At 54.9% G+C, this 16,998-nt stretch overlaps 1 protein-coding gene across 2 annotated transcripts in view; it reads left to right on the top strand.

Annotated features, from left to right (window-relative positions):
- Positions 1-16,998, top strand: part of RHOQ (ras homolog family member Q) — a 36,246-nt gene that overhangs the window by 9,748 nt on the left and 9,500 nt on the right. Inside the window, exon 3 of one of the 2 annotated variants that reach the window (XM_051842945.2) lies at positions 16,773-16,937. In XM_051842945.2, the coding sequence (XP_051698905.1) occupies positions 16,773-16,937 (165 nt within the window). Of the gene's footprint in view, positions 1-1,954; positions 2,505-16,772; positions 16,938-16,998 lie in introns of those variants that run through there. The other variant, XM_070069177.1, reaches the window with a different exon arrangement.

Here is a 16,998-nt window from a genome sequence, read left to right as displayed (position 1 = left end):
CACTTTCCATCCTCGCGCTGCAGCTGGCTGACCGATGGCCGCCTCCCCCCACCAACTGGCCCGGGGCTTGCACTTGCTGCCTGCCCTGCAGGGCCAGGGAAGGGACTGAAGGTAAGGAGGGCACAGAAGAGGGAGCCAGGTCCCCGCTTCTCAGGTGGCAGCTGCAGGTTTTCCGCTCGGCCACTGAAAGGGAGAAGGTGGCCCAGGGCTGGGGCCACCTCCACTGTGCCTGCAGCCCCCTGCAGCTTGAGTCTCTGGATTTTCCCTGAGCTAATTGGCTCCCGGCTGTGCGTAAATCTTTACTCCCTACTCCGATCGCGGGGTCCCAATGGGAGACTGCCCATGGCACACAGCACTTGGCATGAGGTGTGTTGGATTTAGAGGGGGCTGTTGGCGAGATGACCCTGTGACTGTATCCCCTCTGCACTGGCGTTCTCTCAGCTTGTATGACTTGAGTAGAAGTTACCAAGGGGCATTCAGATCCGGTCCATGAGGTTATTTTTTTAAAGATTTTATTTATTTATTTTAAAGATTTTATTTATTTATTTGAGAGAGTTACAGACAGAAGGACAGAGAGAAAGGTCTTCCATCCGCTGGTTCACTCTGCGAACGGCCACAACAGCCGGAGTTGCACTGATCTGAAGCCCAGGAGCCAGGAGTTTCTGGGTCTCCCATGTGGGTGCAGGGGCTCAAGCATCCAGGCCATCTTCTACTGCTTTCTCAGGCCATAGCAGGGAGCTGTATCAGAAGAGGAACAGCTGGGACTCGAACCAGTGCCCATATAGGATGCTGGCTCTGCAGGCAGAGGATTAACCTACTATGCCACAGCGCCTGCCCCACAAGCGTATTTTAACGCATCGCTCTTTTACACGCAGTGGGAGAGGCTGCAGATCTGGATAGACTGTTGGCTGTGGGCAGGTGCTGTCTCCAGTGAGCCCAGGCCTGTGGGAGTCCTCTGTGTATGGTTCATGTGTGACGCCTATGCATCCAGGGTGGCCTGTGGCCCTCTGTGACAAACAGGGAGTCAGGGATGTGGTGGAATGGCCAGCAGGCTGTGCTTCTCCTTGATCGGGAGGGAGACCCCGTGCCTCCTGCTGCCCAGATAGGCCTCAGCGTCTAGGCAAGCCTATGTTAGCGAGAAAGTGATTACTTGGAGGACTAAACACTTGATAGGCAAATTTCCTTTTCTAAAAGTCAAGATGGAAGTCACAGCATATGTTCATCACCTGCTCCCCAGAGAAACCCCCTGCCCATTAGCAGTCTCTCCCTTTTTCTCCCTCCACCTCCACTAATCTCCGTATCTGTGGATTTGCCTCCCGTGGGCATTGCACAGAGATGGAGTCATGCACACTGTGCCCTGTTGTGTCTGGCTGCTTTCCCGTATTGTGTTCCCGAGGTTCTTCCATGATGTAGCACGTGTCCACGTTCCATTCCTTTTTATGCCCGAGTACTTCTCTGTCCTTTCTATTTCTGGCATGGCCATTTCCCCCTCCGCTCTCTGGAAGGGTTTCTGGGGGCTCCCAAGACGAAAGTGAAGCTCATTTCTCGTGCTGCCTCGGGCCCTGCTCGGGGAGGGCTGGGGGCTAATCTTCCCTCTGCCCCCTCCCATGCTCTTGTTCTGTCCACGCCTCTGTCAAGTGGCGAGTGGGACGCATGAGCAGTCAGAAAGCTGCTAGACTACCTGACCACCTGGCCAGGACCTCTCAGACAGACGGGGCTCCCGTGGGGCCACCCAGGTTAAACAGAATTTTATTGGAACCACGTTTACTCGTAAGAGATCCAAGTATAAATGAGGTTGCCAAAGGGTTAATCTACGTGGCCCAAGGGGAATAAGGGACAAAAGACATAAACCAATAGTTCACAAAAGAAGAAAAGCAGCATCCAATGAAAACATGCTATGGAAAAATATGCAAATAAAGTGGTTTTTTTTTTTCAATTGATCAAATTGGACCAGATGGAAGAAATTGAAACCCGGAAGACAGGAGCGGGAATGCTGCCTGCTGTGTTGCTGGGAGCGATGGCCGACTCTCTGAGTTTGGAGGCTGGCTGGGCAGAGACCCTCGGGTCTGCAACGATCCATTTCTGTGAATTTATGCCAAGTAGACAATCAGAGCGCACAGATTTACAGAACATGGTATTGTTCCCAGTGTCATTTATGGCAGTGAGGAATTGTAAACACACTGGTATGCGGTATAAAGGGGACTTATTAAGTCATAGGATGGTGTGTATTAGAATAATAGCAGCCTTTAATATCTGTGCTTTCAATAAATATTTAAAGGAACGTGAGGAGGCTAAGGTTGCATTCAGTGTGGAAAAAAAGCAAGAGTAAAGCTGTATACTTCGGCGCAACTGCAGCCTTGCAGGACGAGCACACATCTGATACACAGAGGAGCAACCAGGACAAAGGAAGCCGGTGTTACAGTGGTGCCTGAGGTGGTCAGCAGAATCATTTTAGACATTTCTTCTTTCCACTTTGTTTTGTTCTCCCCCAGTTTAAAAAAAAAAAAAAACCAAACCCTCATTTTATTTTTTAAAAGATGTATGTGCAGACGGCTTAAAGAGACAGCAGCCCTATGAGGTCCTATGGGAAGAAAGGAGAGGTCCTCGCACTTCCCCTGCAGGAGGGTAGGTCCCTCTGCCCGGGGACACCGTGCACCTCCCGCCGTGACCTCAGCTCTCTTCGCCCCGAGCTGCGCGGTAGTTTCAGCCTGAGCAGGGATCCGCGTTCACGCCTATGTGGCCGTGTCGTCACCGCTGAGCCGTGTGGTGTGTCTGCTCTGCCCTTCTTGCATGACTTCCTGTTTCTCTGGAGTTAGGATGATCTCGTTTCTTTCCTGGCTCAGTCTTCACTGCATGTCTGACTGTTTCGCCCTCAACTCGCCCCTCCAGGCCACCAGGCGTACCCAGTGTTCTGTCAGTTCCTTCTTCCTGGGGCCAGCCCTGCCGAGCCTGCCAGCCAGCTCCAGGCTGGGCTGGTGCCTCCCCCGCTGCCCAGCCGCGACCCTGGGGTTCCCTGTCATCGGGCTTCTCTTTGCCGCTGTCTCTTCTGGTAGATTCCTGTCTCCAGGCTCTCCTGTCTTCTTGATTTATTTCCTCACCTTGGTGGGAGTGGGCTTCCTGAGAAAAGATTAATTGTAGGCAAAATGTTTGACGCTGATTATGTTTAAAAATGTGATTTCCGGGACCAACCCTGTGGTGCAGCAGGTTAACGCCCTGGCCTGAAACGCCGGCATCCCATATGGGCACCGGTTCTAGTCCCGGCTGCTCCATTTCCAATCCAGCTCTCTGCTATGGCCTGGCAAAGCAGTAGAAGATGACCCAAGTCCTTGGGCCCCTGTACCCATGTGGGTGACCAGGAGGAAGCTCCTGGCTCCTGGCTTTGGATCGGTGTAGCTCCAACTGGGGAGTGAACCAGCAGATGGAAGACCTCTCTCTCTCTCTCTGCCTCTCCTCTCTCTGTGTAACTCTGACTTTCAAATAAATAAATAAATCTTTAAAAATACATAAATAAATAAATAAAAATGTTATTTCCTTATACCTGATTGAAAGTTAGAAAATAGATCGGAAATTATATATTTTTTTCTTCAGACATTGTCCTGGCTTCTGTTGATGAAACGGAGAAGTCCCGTGCCCATCTCATCCTTGTTCCACCATCAGGAGCCCGTTTTTCTTCCCTGGATACTTTGGGGGTCTGCCGCTGTACCCTCATGGGCTTTGGGGTGGGGCGTGGTTGGCCGTGGAGGCTTTGCCGTCTGAAAGTCCACGTCTTTGGGTTCTGAGGCGTTGTCTCTGTTTGTTCCTTTGATTTCTTCACTTCCTGTCACCCCCATGTTCTGTCAGCCTGGAACTTGCAGTTTCTGGGTCCGGGGCTCCTGGAACACGCCCGTTTCCTGTCTCTCTATGCCTTTCTTCCCTTTCCCTGTGCTCTGGGGCGCCTTCCCGGTTGTATCTTCCACCCCCTCTCTTCCGCATGATTCAGGTTTTAATAGCGTGCGGGAGCCTTGCCTGTTCCCTGGGTGTTTGGTTTTAACCGCGTCTGGGTTTCGTCTGGTTTGTTTTGCACGGAGCATCTTCGGTCCCCTGCGGCTCTTCTCTCGTCTCCATCTCTGTTCTTCAGGTAGCCCCTCCTGGCCACGAGAGTTGCAGCCAGGTGTGAGAGAAGCCGGAGCCCGCGGGGGACCCTCCGCCTCCCCAGGGGTCAGGGTTTCTCAGTGTGGCCCTGTTGACGTTCATACTGTAGGATGTTCTGCCGTGTCCCTGGCCCTTTCCCACCAGGTGGGGCCCCTCCTCCACGTAGGACAGATAGTGCCAAAGGTGCCACCCCACCCCCACTGCACCTTTTCCTGGGCATCTGTGAATCCTGGAGGTGCTCATCTCTCCTCTTGGACTGGTCATGTTCCCCAGGGAGAATTCCCCACCTTCCTGACTGAGGGGCCCGTGCAGAGCTGCCAACATCCTGGGAGGCAGGTGGGAGTCCCAGTGTGTGGTGTGTGCCCTGGCCATGCGTGTATGGCGTGCACCTTGGCCATGCTTCTTCAGTGTGTGCCATCTAGGTACACAACATGTGGGTCTTGCTCTGTCCTCTCTGGAGAGCACATACGACTCCGTCTTTTGCCGGAGTTGGGGAGACAGTTTACCCTATAGGGAAGTGGGTTGAGGATTAAACTGTGTCACTGCAGACCCCCGCCCCACAGCTCAGGCCCGGCGGGGGAGGGGACAGGTACCAGGTATGTATTCCTCTGGCCACTGGCTCAAGAGTTGGCCTACGATCCACTTGTTCTTTTACCTTTTTTTTTAAGATTTATTTTATTACTAAAAAGGCAGAGTTATATAGAGAGTGGGAGAGACAGAAATCTTCTATCCACTGGTTCACTCCCCAAATAGCTACAATGGCCGGGGCTAGGCCAGGCCACAGCCAGGAGCCAGGAGCTGCTTCTGAGTTTCTCCGGTGGATGGCAGGGGCCATCTTCCACTGCTATCCCAGGTGCAGTGGCAGGGAGCTGGATCGGAAGTGGAGCAGCCAGGTCTTGAACTGGAGCCCATGTGGAATGTGGCGCTGCAGGCCAGGGCTTTACCTGCTGCGCCACGGCGCCAGCCCTGCCTTCTGGCTTCTGCAGTGCTGTTCTGTGCTGTCTGCCTTCCTGTTCCGTCCTCGTGGCTCTGAGCCCTCCCTTAAAACTTGCCGTCTGTGTTAGAGGGTTTTGGAGAGATCAGAGATAAATGCATGTGTTTAGTCAGCTGGCATTTAACTGAAGTCCCCCCCCCCCCCCTTTTTGTATAATTAGAAACATAAACACGAAGAACCAAGTCACAATGGTGGATGTGTTTCTTCAGTGCCTGCCTCAAGCTACTTGGGAAAATGAATTCACAACAAACTCGCTTGGCCTCAGGCTTTGGACCAGAGGGGGTGGGGACCCTGGGGTGGGATGGGGTGGAGGATCTGGGCTTCCTCTGGGTCCCCAGGCCGCACACTGGAAGAACCCTTTCTTCCCGAGCCTGCTGACATAACGCTGGGGAGTGCCGGATGACTCTGGTCGCTCGATCCCGCTGGGCCAGGCTCACCCGGAGCCATCTGCACCTGGACTCCTTAGCTAGCGTGTTTTGCAGACAGGCTGAGACGTGCCGCATGTGCTCTGGGCTTTGTTGGGTGCGTCTCAGTTGGCCTTGGTCAGATGGGGCTGTGTTCGGGTGCCCCAGTCGTCTCAGTGTAGCCCACACTGAGATGAGTAATAACCTTTACGGCTTGGCTTTAACCCTTGGAAGCCTCAAACCGGAGCCGGGTCCCCGCCGACTGTGTGTGGTCTTGTGGTCCCTCTGCAGATGTGAGCTGCAGCGCAAGTGTCGGTGACGTGGGGTAGGGCTGGAAGGGGAAGACTCCTCGGTGTGGGGGACCAGGGCGGACAGGGGTGCTGGATAAGACAAGGCACTACCGGCTAAGGAAAGGGGCACAGAAAGGCTTACAGGGGAGGTGGGCGGTGGGTGGGGAGCACAGGACGCAGCCTGGGTTCATTGTGGCAGCAGAAAAGGTGGTCGTCGGGGAAGCCATAGAGCTGAGTTTGAGGAGGGAGCCCAAGGGGGCTGTGGCTGCCCTGCCCGAGTAGGCTGAGGGCTTCGGACCCTGCAGAGGGTGCCGGGGGTGCAGTGCGGGGAGACTCACAGCATGGACAAGCGTTGGGTGGTGCCGATCTGGCCACGTAGCCCACTGGTCCCTCAGGGTGCACTCACTCACTCCCTGCATCCCATAGCACCTGCTTCCATCACTCATCCTGCCGAGCAGTGGAGTCCTGCTTGGGGCCTGGTGACTCGGTTCATCATAACAATGACCTTATGAGGTAGAAGTCATCCAGCCCTTGCTTTCTTTCTTTATTTCAATGATGGGTGAGGAACTAGGCTCAGAGCCTCTGAAGTGACTTATGCAGGGTCACACTCCTGCTTCTGGTGATGTTCCCTGCTGCTGGCGTCTCGCTGGGTCATAGGGTGCACGCCTCTGACTTGGAGACCACGCCCCCACTCCCCGCCTCCCAGGCAGCTGCTCCAGAGTAGTTCCAACATGGCCTGGCCTCACACCAGAGGGTGCACCTGACTCTTTACTCCTCGGGGCCATGGTTGTGTTTACACATACTTGAGGTATATCCTTGAGGTCTTTTTTGTTTCCTTGTTTGAAAGTCAGAGTTGAGGAGGGAGGGAGAGAGAAAGATCTTCCACCTGTTGGTTCACTCCCCAAATGGCCACAACAGCCAGGGCTGAGTCAGGCTGAAGCCTGGAGCCAGGAGCTTCCCCACGATCTCCCACGTGGGTGCAGGGACCTAAGCACTTGGGCCATTTTCTGCTGCTTTCCCAGGTGCATTAGCCGAAGGCTGGATTGGAAGAGGAGCAGCAGGGACACAAACAGGAGCCCTTGTGGGATGCCGGCGTCATGGGCAGTGTCATTGCCCGCCATGCCACGGTGCCGGCCCCTGGTTGAGGTCTTATGTAGGTATTTTAATAAAATACCCACTTCAGCCCTTGACTTGATTTAAACCAGCAAAATTTCCAAAAGTCGATTTCATCCTCAGTTCTCATTTTTCACCAGTTTTTCCCTCTGCCCCAGATCTGTAGCCCAGGGAAGGGGGCGCGCTCTGGGCGGGCATTATGTAAACCAGACGGCAGGTGTGCCGAGTGCCTCTCTCCTCAGCACCTCACATCTTCCAGCCGTGTAAGCACGGGGTCTATTAGTCGTCCATCTTACAGGTAAAGGGAACAGGAAGGGGCATGGCCTGCCCCACGCCACCTGCGTTAAACCTGTGCTCCCGCTCGCCACTGCCCAGCTCTGCACGTGACTTGGGGCCACAGGTGTGAGCTGCCTGGAGCCCGAGTATCCTCAGAAGTGACGTGGGCGCTGCTCCTTGACACAGGCTAATGTCGAGGGGCCAGCGGGGGGAGTTGGGGTTCATGCGAGAGCGGAATGAGGAACCCTGCTCAGGACTGTGAAGTTAAGTAAGCTGCCACCATGCAGCTAGGTGTGTTCCATGCCTGGGACAGCTCCTCTGGGCACCGCATTCAGTACAGAAAGGCCAGAGTGGGAGGGGAGGGGAGGAGAGGAAGGGAAGTAACAAAGCAGGCAGGCACGGAGGCAGGCAGACATGTGCCGTGCTTGGCACTGGGGAAGTGTGCGGTGGTGAGTAATGCGGGGCGGGACCAGTCACTGTCTCCCCGGGGACTTCCTGCCGGGTGCTGTGGGTGGCACCTAGAGACATTTGCATGAGTGTGTGAGTGCACCTGCCACATCACACCTTCACACACTCGTGGACTCCAGTGTTTCTTTTTGATGGAAGTGAAATTCACACAACGTATGTGTAACCATGGGGAAGTGTGCAGTCCAGTGGTATTCGTATAGGCGTCCTGTTGTGCCACCCCACCTCCATTTAGTTCCGGAACATTTCCATGACCCCAGCAGCGAGGGTGTGGACTTCTTCTCTGCGAGTGTATCCGGGAATGTATCGGGGAGCCGCATCAGGCTGCCCCTGATTCTGCCGCCTGCCCAGGAGCCTTCCCATCCTCAGCGGGTGGCACCCAGGGTATGTGGCCAGTGGAGCGCGGTTCAAGCAGTCAGGATTCCGGACAAGGCTGCTGGTCACGGTGGAATGCCGCCATGCCGCTCGGTGGCTGTTTCTGGCCCAGAGAAAGGCAGCCTTTCAGGCTGGAGCAGGTGCCTGTGCCACATGGGGTCTTCTCTGGGCTGCCCGGAGCATTCAAAGGACGTGTGGGCACGTGCATGGCACCCAGAACTCAGCCTGTGTGGTGCATGTGTGGAGAAGCCCCAGAAGGCTGCTCGTGGGGGTGGGGGGTGCCAGGCCTGGAACCCACGCCCGCTGAGCTGTCTGGGGGTACCCAGAGACCAAGCTCTGACCCAGGTAGAAAAGGGCTGTGGTCTCTATGAGCTGCAGAACCGGGGCCTGTGAGAGGTGAGTCCTTAGACACTGAGGAGCTGAGGAGAGAAGAGGACAAGGACCATCAGTAGCAGCAGCAGCTCCCTTGTGCAGTCTAGGCACTGCCTTTTTCTGATTGGGCAACTCAGGCATATGATGCCTGTTCACAAGCCAATGACTTTGCAGGAAGGTGGGGATTAAAGCTCAGTAATTGGTTGAATCCAGCCAGGGACTCCCTCTGTCATCAAAAATAGGGTCAGAGTCCTGGGGTATGTGTCTGGGTGGAGGAGGGGTGAGTCTTGGGGTTTTGGAAAGGAGGAGGTAGGACAAGGATGCTTGGTAGACTATCAACAATCAACAGTGTTGTCCATCCCTAGTAAAATAAATCTCAAGACAATGCAAAAAAGGGCTGTGGTGAAAAATATTAGCAGGAACTGTATGTTGAGTCTCTGTGTCTGAGGCTGTCCTGTTTAGAGCCCATGTAATCCAGGCAGGTGGACTGGACCATTGGTGCACCCCAGACAGGCAGCCCTGGTCATGGGTGACAGCAGCCTGCGAAATTAGCCTGTTCCTGCGGAGTCCAGTTGCTGATCCAGCCTGCAGCTCTGTAGCTGGCGAGGAGGCGCGGGCTGCAGCCGCGTAAGTCACCTGCCTTTCCAACTTCACGTTAATTCAGCAGGACTTTAACAAGCTGCTACCATAAGCAGGCTCGGGGGAAAGGGCCTTGCCTATCAGGAAGCCCTGTGCAGGGTCCAGATAAGAAAAGAAGAAGTTTTACAGCCGGTAAGAGAGGGAGAAGCCGCGGTGATCCTGAGCACGGAGTGTGGAGATGCCGATCTGGACGAAGTGATTTGTGGCCCAAAGCCTGCAAGCCTGGTCAGAGCCGCCCAGGAGGAGGAGGAGGAGAAGGCCCAGCAGGACTAGCGCGGTGGTCGGCTCGGGGTGTGTGTTGGTTGGCCTGGGGCTGGTGAGGGCCTCTGGACTTCCGGCTCGTGCAGCCTGATCGAGTAGTGAGGTCTTCTACTGAGACGGGGAACAAGGCAGGAGCTGCGGAGTGGAGGGAGAAGTGAGTTTGCTTTAGACGTGTTGCATTTGGGATGCTTCTGGCTCAAGCAACGTACAAGCAGAAAGTTGGGTCTGGAACTCGAGGCAGAGAGGCCGCCCACCTGCTGTGGAACAGCTCCAGTTGGATGCGTCGCGGACTGGCCTCTAGAGTTCTCTCCCTGGCACGCTCCTCCACCTCCAGGCTTCCTTGTGAAAGATACCAGTACACCAGCCAGGACCCGGACTGTTCCTTAGCCCCACACCCAGCCCGTACCCGAGCCTGGATGGGCTGCAGATCTGTCTAGAAATCACCACTTCCCCACCTGCCCACAGCTGCCACTGATTCCCTCCCCTGGACCGCTGCGGAGCCTGTCTCACCTCGGGCAGTGCTGCTGTGTATCTGTGGGACGCTTGGGGCACATGGGAGGTGTTTTTGATCATCTTAATGAATGGGGCAACTCTCCTGGCGTGGCTGAGGAGGTTGGCGTGGACCAGGGTGCTGCACAGCGTGTAGAATGGAGACTTCCGTGGGGCCCCCCAGGTCACCGTCCTCAAAGCAGCCCGGTCTCCCCTTCTGACTGTCCCTCCGATCCCCCTGCCGCCCTGGCCTCCAGGCCCTTCAGGAGCTGGGAGGGCCTCTCTGCTGCCGGTGGCTGCCTCCTAACCATCCCGCCGGCCTTAGCTTCAGCGCCGCCCCTCAGAGAGGGCCTCCCCACTGCCCCGCCTGAGGCTGGGCTCCCCAGGGGTCCCCTCTGCTGCCTGGCTCCTTTCCTTTACCGCACCTATCTCAGTGGGCATTTCTCGTCATTTTTGTCCCTGTTCGTGAAGTGCCTGATTTAGTTCCTTGCCTATGGCCGACCCATCTCCTCCTTATCCTCAAGTGAACTCTGTAGGTGATGTGTCCCTAGACATATAATTTTAAATCAGTGTAGCATCCTAGCTGTACCGTGAAGGAGAAATGAAAGTGATTCATCCTAAAAATATTGGAGAATTTAATTCCTCAGTTCCCAGGACCATGAAGCCCCTGAAGTTGTATGGAAGTAGCCAGGTGCCTGTGCCTGTGCCTGTGTGTGGAGTGCATGTTGATTGATGGAGTTGGGTTTTACTCTTGGCTGGGGTACTAAGAGCCGTAATGTTCTACCGTGGAAAGCAACACCTGCGATTTTTTTTTTTAAACAAAGTACAGTCTTTGTCCTTCCATCTGGACTGAGATTACCTTCCTAGGAAATTCACAAAAGTCCCAAGGAAAAGGAAAGCCACCTTGTGCTCATATATACAGACAGCGGAGTCGGGTTCATACATGTAACTGTAGAGGGGTTTTTCATGTTGGCGAACGCCTGGCGTTGCAGTCACAATCCTGGGGAACCCAGGGCTGTTGCTCACCCAGGCTGGGTGGCCCCCTGTCCCCTCGTCCATTTGACAGAAACACCCCCCACATTTCCAGAAGGCCCTGCAGTTACAGTAAAAGAGCCCTCACCTGTTCCTCCGTCAGACCCAGAACCCCAGCAGGGCCAGGCCTGCGTATGAGCCGATAGCCCGTCAGCGTGCCATGTGTGCCAGAAGCGAGGCCAGGAGTATCCCCTGTGGAAGTGGGCCCTGCCCGTTGCCTCTGGCCCCTGAGTTGCAGGAAGAGACTGATAATTCTCGCTGCAGACAGGTGGCATCTGGGCTGTGAGTCCCTCACGGCTGGGGCCGTGCCCTCCCCAAGGCTGCACTGCCCCTGCGGTTGTGGTTTGTCTGTTTTTGGAAAGCTCCAAACACTTGACCAGCTCTCATTTATCTAACATGTGTGCGCTATATTTACCCTGCCTTCGCAGATGCGGGAAGGAAGCCTGCCCAAGGCCATATTTAGCTGTCTCGGTCCCCGGCCTTAGGGGTCAGCTTCGAAACAACAGAATCCTAAGCCTTACGGCTCAGCGGGGCGTCCGAGCCCCGTCCCACGTGAAGTCTGTTACGGGACGCTGTGCACCGTGCAGCGTGGCCATCTGCGGCTGCTGCTTTCAGAGAAGAGGAAGCGCCGGCGCAGACCACGGCGGCCACAGCGCGCAGGGGCAGGGCCGGTCCTCTCCCTGGGTGGCTTCCTGTTACAACACATGCACATTTTCTCTCCTTTTTCTCCAGCTGACCTAAACAGGAGTTAACTCAGGAGCAAAAGCAAGGTGCAATGGAGAGGAAGCCCCAGATAGGAGCGACTCGCTCCTCGGTAGTTGGTAAATTATTTGGAAAACTGATTATTTATAGACCAAAATAGATGAACATGACAGTTGCTTAAAGTTAGAAAGTAAACCTTGTACTTTTTTTTTTTTTCAAAGATTTATTTTATTTATTTGAAAGTCAGAGTTACACAGAGAGAGGAGAAGTGGGGAGAGGTCTTCCATCCAATGGTTCACTCCCCAGATGGCCGCAACAGCTGGAGCTGTGCCAACCCGAAGCCAGGAGCCAGGAGCCTCTTCCAGGTCTCCCACGCGGGTGCAGGGGCCCAAGGATTTGGGCCATCATCCGCTGCTATCCCAGGCCATAGCAGAGAGCTGGATTGGAACAGCGCCCTTGTGGGATGCCAGCGCTTTAGGTCAGGGCTTTAACCCGCTGCGCTTCAGCGCTGCCCCAAACCTTGTACTTCAGGAATTCTGATGTGCTCAGGAAAGCAGCACAAGATGGTCCACGTCCTTGGACCCCTGCTATCCAGGATGCTCCTGGCTCAGCCCTGGCTGATGAGGCCATTTGGGGAGGGAACCAGCGGATAGAGGCTCTCTCTGTGTCATCTGCCTGTCTAATAAATGAAAATCAGATTTGTTTTGGGCCAGTGTTGTGGCATAGTAGGTAAAGCCACCAGCTGGTTCATGTCCTGGCTGCTCTACTTCCAGTCCAGCTCCCTGCTAATGGCCTGGGAAAGCAGCAGCAGATGAGCCAAGTGCTTCGGCCCCTGCCACCCATGTGGGAGACCCGGAAGCAGCTCCTGGCTCCTGGCCTAGCCTGACCTTTGCAGCCATCCATGGAGTGAACCAGTGTGTAGTAGATCTCTCTCTCTCTTTCTCTTTCAAATACATAAATCTTTAAAAAATTTATTTTAAAAAAATTCTTCTACTAAGATTTAATCAGGCCAGTGACATATAAATATTATTTCACAGCCAAACTGAAGATTGAGGAAAAAAAAAAAAAGAAAAGAGCAAATATTTTAAAAACAATGACCTCTTAGGAGTTTGCAGCACCTTTTTAATATATATATTTATTATTTGATAGGCAAAGTTGGTGAGGAGGAGAAATAGATCTTCCATCCGCTGGTTCACTCCCCAGATGGCCACAGTGGCCAGAGCCAAGAGCTTCTTCCAGGTCTCCCACGTGGGTGCAGGGGCCCAAGCATTTGGGTCATCTTTCACTGCTTTCCCAGGTGCATTAGCAGGGAGCTGGATCAGAAGTAGAGCAGTCCAGTCTCAAACCAGAGCCTGTATGGGATGCCGGCGTCACGGACAGAGGCTTAACCAGCTGCACCACAGCGCCAGTCCTGTTCACAGCAATTTTTTTTTAAAAAAATCCTTTCTCTTCCCCAAATTTCCTTTAGTCTGCGGTGGGGGAGGTGGCAGGAGCTGGTTGGCAAATTCAGTAAATCCCTCGCTGGTGAATTTCCCAGTAAACTTATCACAGTGTCACCACTAGTGATGCAACAGCTTCCGTGACAAGCAGTATTTTTAAGGCGGTGGAAGGTGGTATTTTCATTTCCCATCGTTAAGTACAAGATGAACCCAGACGTGACTAGCAGGCGGCTGTAGAGGCAGCCCTAGCGCCTAGGTTGGGTTGATGGCCAGACACGGCATTTCCAGAAGCCAGCTTCCAGCCGCGCGAGCTGGTGGCCACTGGGTGGGTGGGCGTGTTTCCAGAGGCCGGCCGTGCCTATTTTGGGCTGCTCTGTGGAGACAGATGTTTCAGAGGGAGATTGCTGCTGTGTGGGGAAGTGACCCAGGGGCGCTGCTTGCTACGCCACAAAGCCACGAGTCATCGGCACCAACCCTGTTGTCATCCGCTTTAGGAACCTCTTAAAGTGCTCAGAAGCCGTCCTAGACTGTCCAAGGCCGAGGCTTGCCTTGTAGAGCCCTGGTCGGCCATGGCCCCACCTTTTGTTAAGCTAGGTTGCTTGGAGGGAAGCGACTGGGTCTCCTGAGTCAGAGACCCCCGCAGGGTTGTTAGAGACCTTTATGTCTTCAGAGCTGGTGGCAAGGGCTCCCTTTGTAGACAGAGAAACCAAGGGCCTGAGAAACGGGGCTTATCCAAGGCCACAGCGGTCCAGTATGTTCAAGTCCGAGGCTCAACCCCAATCCCTCTTCTGAGAGGTTTTCCTTCACGTCCTCTACACTTTGGGTAGTCACCGCACTGTAATCAGAATAATGCGATGACACGCACCTTGTCACGCACATCACGAGCTTCCTGTGAGCAGACTTGACACCTTCAGCCGTCTCCCATCTCACCCCCTGGCTGCGGCAGGTGCAGGGAGGCCCATCCTTACAGGGATGTGTGCATCCTCAGGACATCTCCACGGAGCCCTGCTGCTGCTCCCAGGTGGCCAGCACCCCTGCTGGCCCCGCGAGGCAGAGGCGGCCCTGCCTGGTGCCCACGGCTTTCTGAAAAATAACACGCTTTGGATTTGTACTTTAAAAGACGCACAGCCCAGCAGCCTGTGTTTTACTAACACAGCAGGTGTTAACACTAACGCAGCGGGTCCACCGAAGGGGACAAGAAGAGAGCCGAAGCAGAGAGGCTGCTGGACACGGCTGGCCCCGTGGGACGTGGAAAGGGGGCTGTGGCTGGCGGGCATTTGCTGAGATTCAGTGTTGTAACTCGGTCTGGGTTTCCTCGAGTGTGCCGTGTTCTTCCAGGGTGGAGGGCCTTTGGCGCCACCAGGACACGCGTCTGGAAACCCGTGCCTCTCATCCTTAGCCAGTTGGTAAGAAGCCGATGTGTTTGCTGAGCAGCCCAGCGAGCCCGTTGGCCTCGGCTTTGCCATCAGATCCCTGTCATTGGTGTGCGTCCACACTCCCGAGAATGCTCCAGGGACCCGCGGACGCGTTTCAGGACCTCCTTTTTGATCCAAGCGCAAATAGAATCGGTCTGTTAATTCGGAGGGCTCCGGAGAGTCGGCCGCGAGGTTTCTGCTTTTGGAGCAGGGGCAGGTGCTGCACCTGTGTGGGGCCAGCGCCACGCGGCTCCTCCAGGGGGCAGTGTCCATGCCCCCATGGATTATTCCCAATCCGACTTTCCCGCATTGAGCTCACTCAGGAGGCTGGGCAGCAGTATAAACAGCTTTACGTAATGCCAGAGACGGCATGCATGGGGAACTAATTTTCTAAATTTCTTGTCTGTTTTTAGACTTTAGCCTGCGTGGCTACTACTCGTCCTCGTAGTAACTGCCATTTGCTGGAAGGAGTTCATCCTGGACAGTTGAGAGGGAGGAAGTTACTTTTCTTTCCCAGGAGTCATAGACTTGCTTGTTTCATTTTTTTTTTATTTTTATTTTTATGACCCCAGTTCTTCCCATTCTAATTATTCTAACAAAATCTGCAGTGCAACACATGCATAGGAAATTCACGTGCATGGGTGAATTTCCCGAGGAAGGCCGGGCCCCATTGGCTACGGAAGGGATCGGCACAGCAGGTCTGTGTTGGGCAGAATGTTGGGGTTCCTACTGCGAAGCAATGCTGGAGAACCTTGGCTTTGGCTGCTGTCTGGTCCTAGCCATCTCCCACACCCACCCAGGGGAGGGAGCACACGGTTCTTTTTCCCTGATAAGGCGGAGTTGCTTGAAAAGTAAAACTCTCATTAAAATTTCAAATTTGGCGTTCTTACAGACAGCTCCACTTTAGGGAGTGGGAGGGCCGTGGGGTGCCCCGCTGACTGCCTAGTGCCCCAGTTTTCATACGGCCTGCTCTCCTGCTCCTGAACACGGCCCCACCCCCCGAGGCCTCCCTGCGTTGGTGTGTTCTGATGCCAGCACAGACGATTTCATTTCTCGTCCCGGGTGCGTCCCCTCGGTGGCTGGAGGGAAGAAGGAAGCCAGGAAAGGGGAGGCCTCCTGGGGGCCCGTGTGGATTTTGCAGGGAAATGAGTGGGAGAGTCAGGGTCCCAGGGGATAGGGGATCTCCATGGGCAAGTTCTCACATGTGCCTCGGCTGTGTTATCGCTCGAATTCCTCATGACCCCGTGGGGTCGCATCCCCGCTTCTATTTCCGTGAGTACTGGCGGACGAGAAACAGCTGAGTGGGTTTTAATGCGCGCACCCATTCCTGGACCATGCCGAGGGCAGCCCTGCCCAGGAGTGTCGGCGTGCAGGGCAGCGCGCTAAGATGGAAGCATTTTCTCCCTCTCTCCTAGGAACTTGCAGTTCGGAGTGGACAAAAGAGGACAGGAAGTATATTGAGTGCTCTGACTTGTCGGATGTTGTCTTTTCGTATGGTAGCAAAACAGTCCCCGGGAGTAGAGCTGTTGCGTGGGACATGCGGATGAAGTGGCAGATTAAGATAACGTGGGGTCTGAAGTGTTCCGGTTTGGAAGGGTCTTCAGGATGGACGGGGCGAGGAGGGGGCAGAAGGTGCACGCGCCTTGTAGGGTCTCGCTGGTGTCCGGACGTGTGCAGTGTAGACACACAGGTGCTTGGAAAACAGCTGGGCGGATACTCAGGAAAGCATCTGGGCAGGGAAATGGAAGCTGGAGAGGAAAGCCGGCGGCAGGAGGTGGATTTGCTCTGTATGTTTCTATCTGTAAATTCTCACCTGCACACAATCAAGAAACCTGTATAAACAAGGAGAGGCAAAGGCCTGGCGCGGCTGTAGAGGTAAGGGCACCCTTCTGATCCCAGCCCCTCCCCGCACCCGCCGCACCTCCCTACACGTGCTGTCGCGCTTCTGTGCCTCGGTTTACTCTAACGGATGCTTGCGTCGCACGGTTGTGGCGGGGATTCAGCGAGTCCTCTGTGGACGAGCTGGTCTGTACTGGACACGTCGCAGGCACTGAGTCTGCGTCCTTTGTTAGAACGCGCAGCGCCTGGCTCCTCAGCTGTGGGTGGGAGCTCCTCAGCTCGCAGTCTTCCCGGGGGCACCGTTAGTAACCACAGTGTATCTTCTCAGAGTGCTCCTGGCGCTCGTTCACCGTCCTGTCACGTGTGGTGGGCGGAGCCTCCGGAGTGACACAGACAGAAGGGGTCCGCGCTGCTGTGCGGCGAGAGCTCGGGTTCTAGTGGGGGAGCACTGCTGACCTGGAGCGCCTCCTCGATGGGCAGCCCGCGGGTCAGCCACAGACACACACGGCAACGCTGGGGTCTTTCTTGCTCCTTAGGAAGACTACGATCGTCTGAGGCCTTTGTCTTACCCAATGACTGATGTCTTCCTCATATGCTTCTCCGTCGTCAACCCAGCCTCGTTTCAGAACGTGAAAGAGGAGTGGGTGCCGGAACTTAAGGAGTATGCACCAAACGTCCCCTTCTTGTTGATAGGAACTCAGGTACGGCTGTGGGGTCTCGCCATTCGCGTTTTGTGCCCTGTCTCGTTGCGGGGAGGGGGCT

This window comes from Oryctolagus cuniculus, chromosome 2, assembly GCF_964237555.1.
Source record: "Oryctolagus cuniculus chromosome 2, mOryCun1.1, whole genome shotgun sequence".
NCBI lineage: Eukaryota > Metazoa > Chordata > Mammalia > Lagomorpha > Leporidae > Oryctolagus > Oryctolagus cuniculus.
Note: the sequence above shows the minus strand (reverse complement) of the source record. Positions and strands in the feature narration are given on the sequence as shown.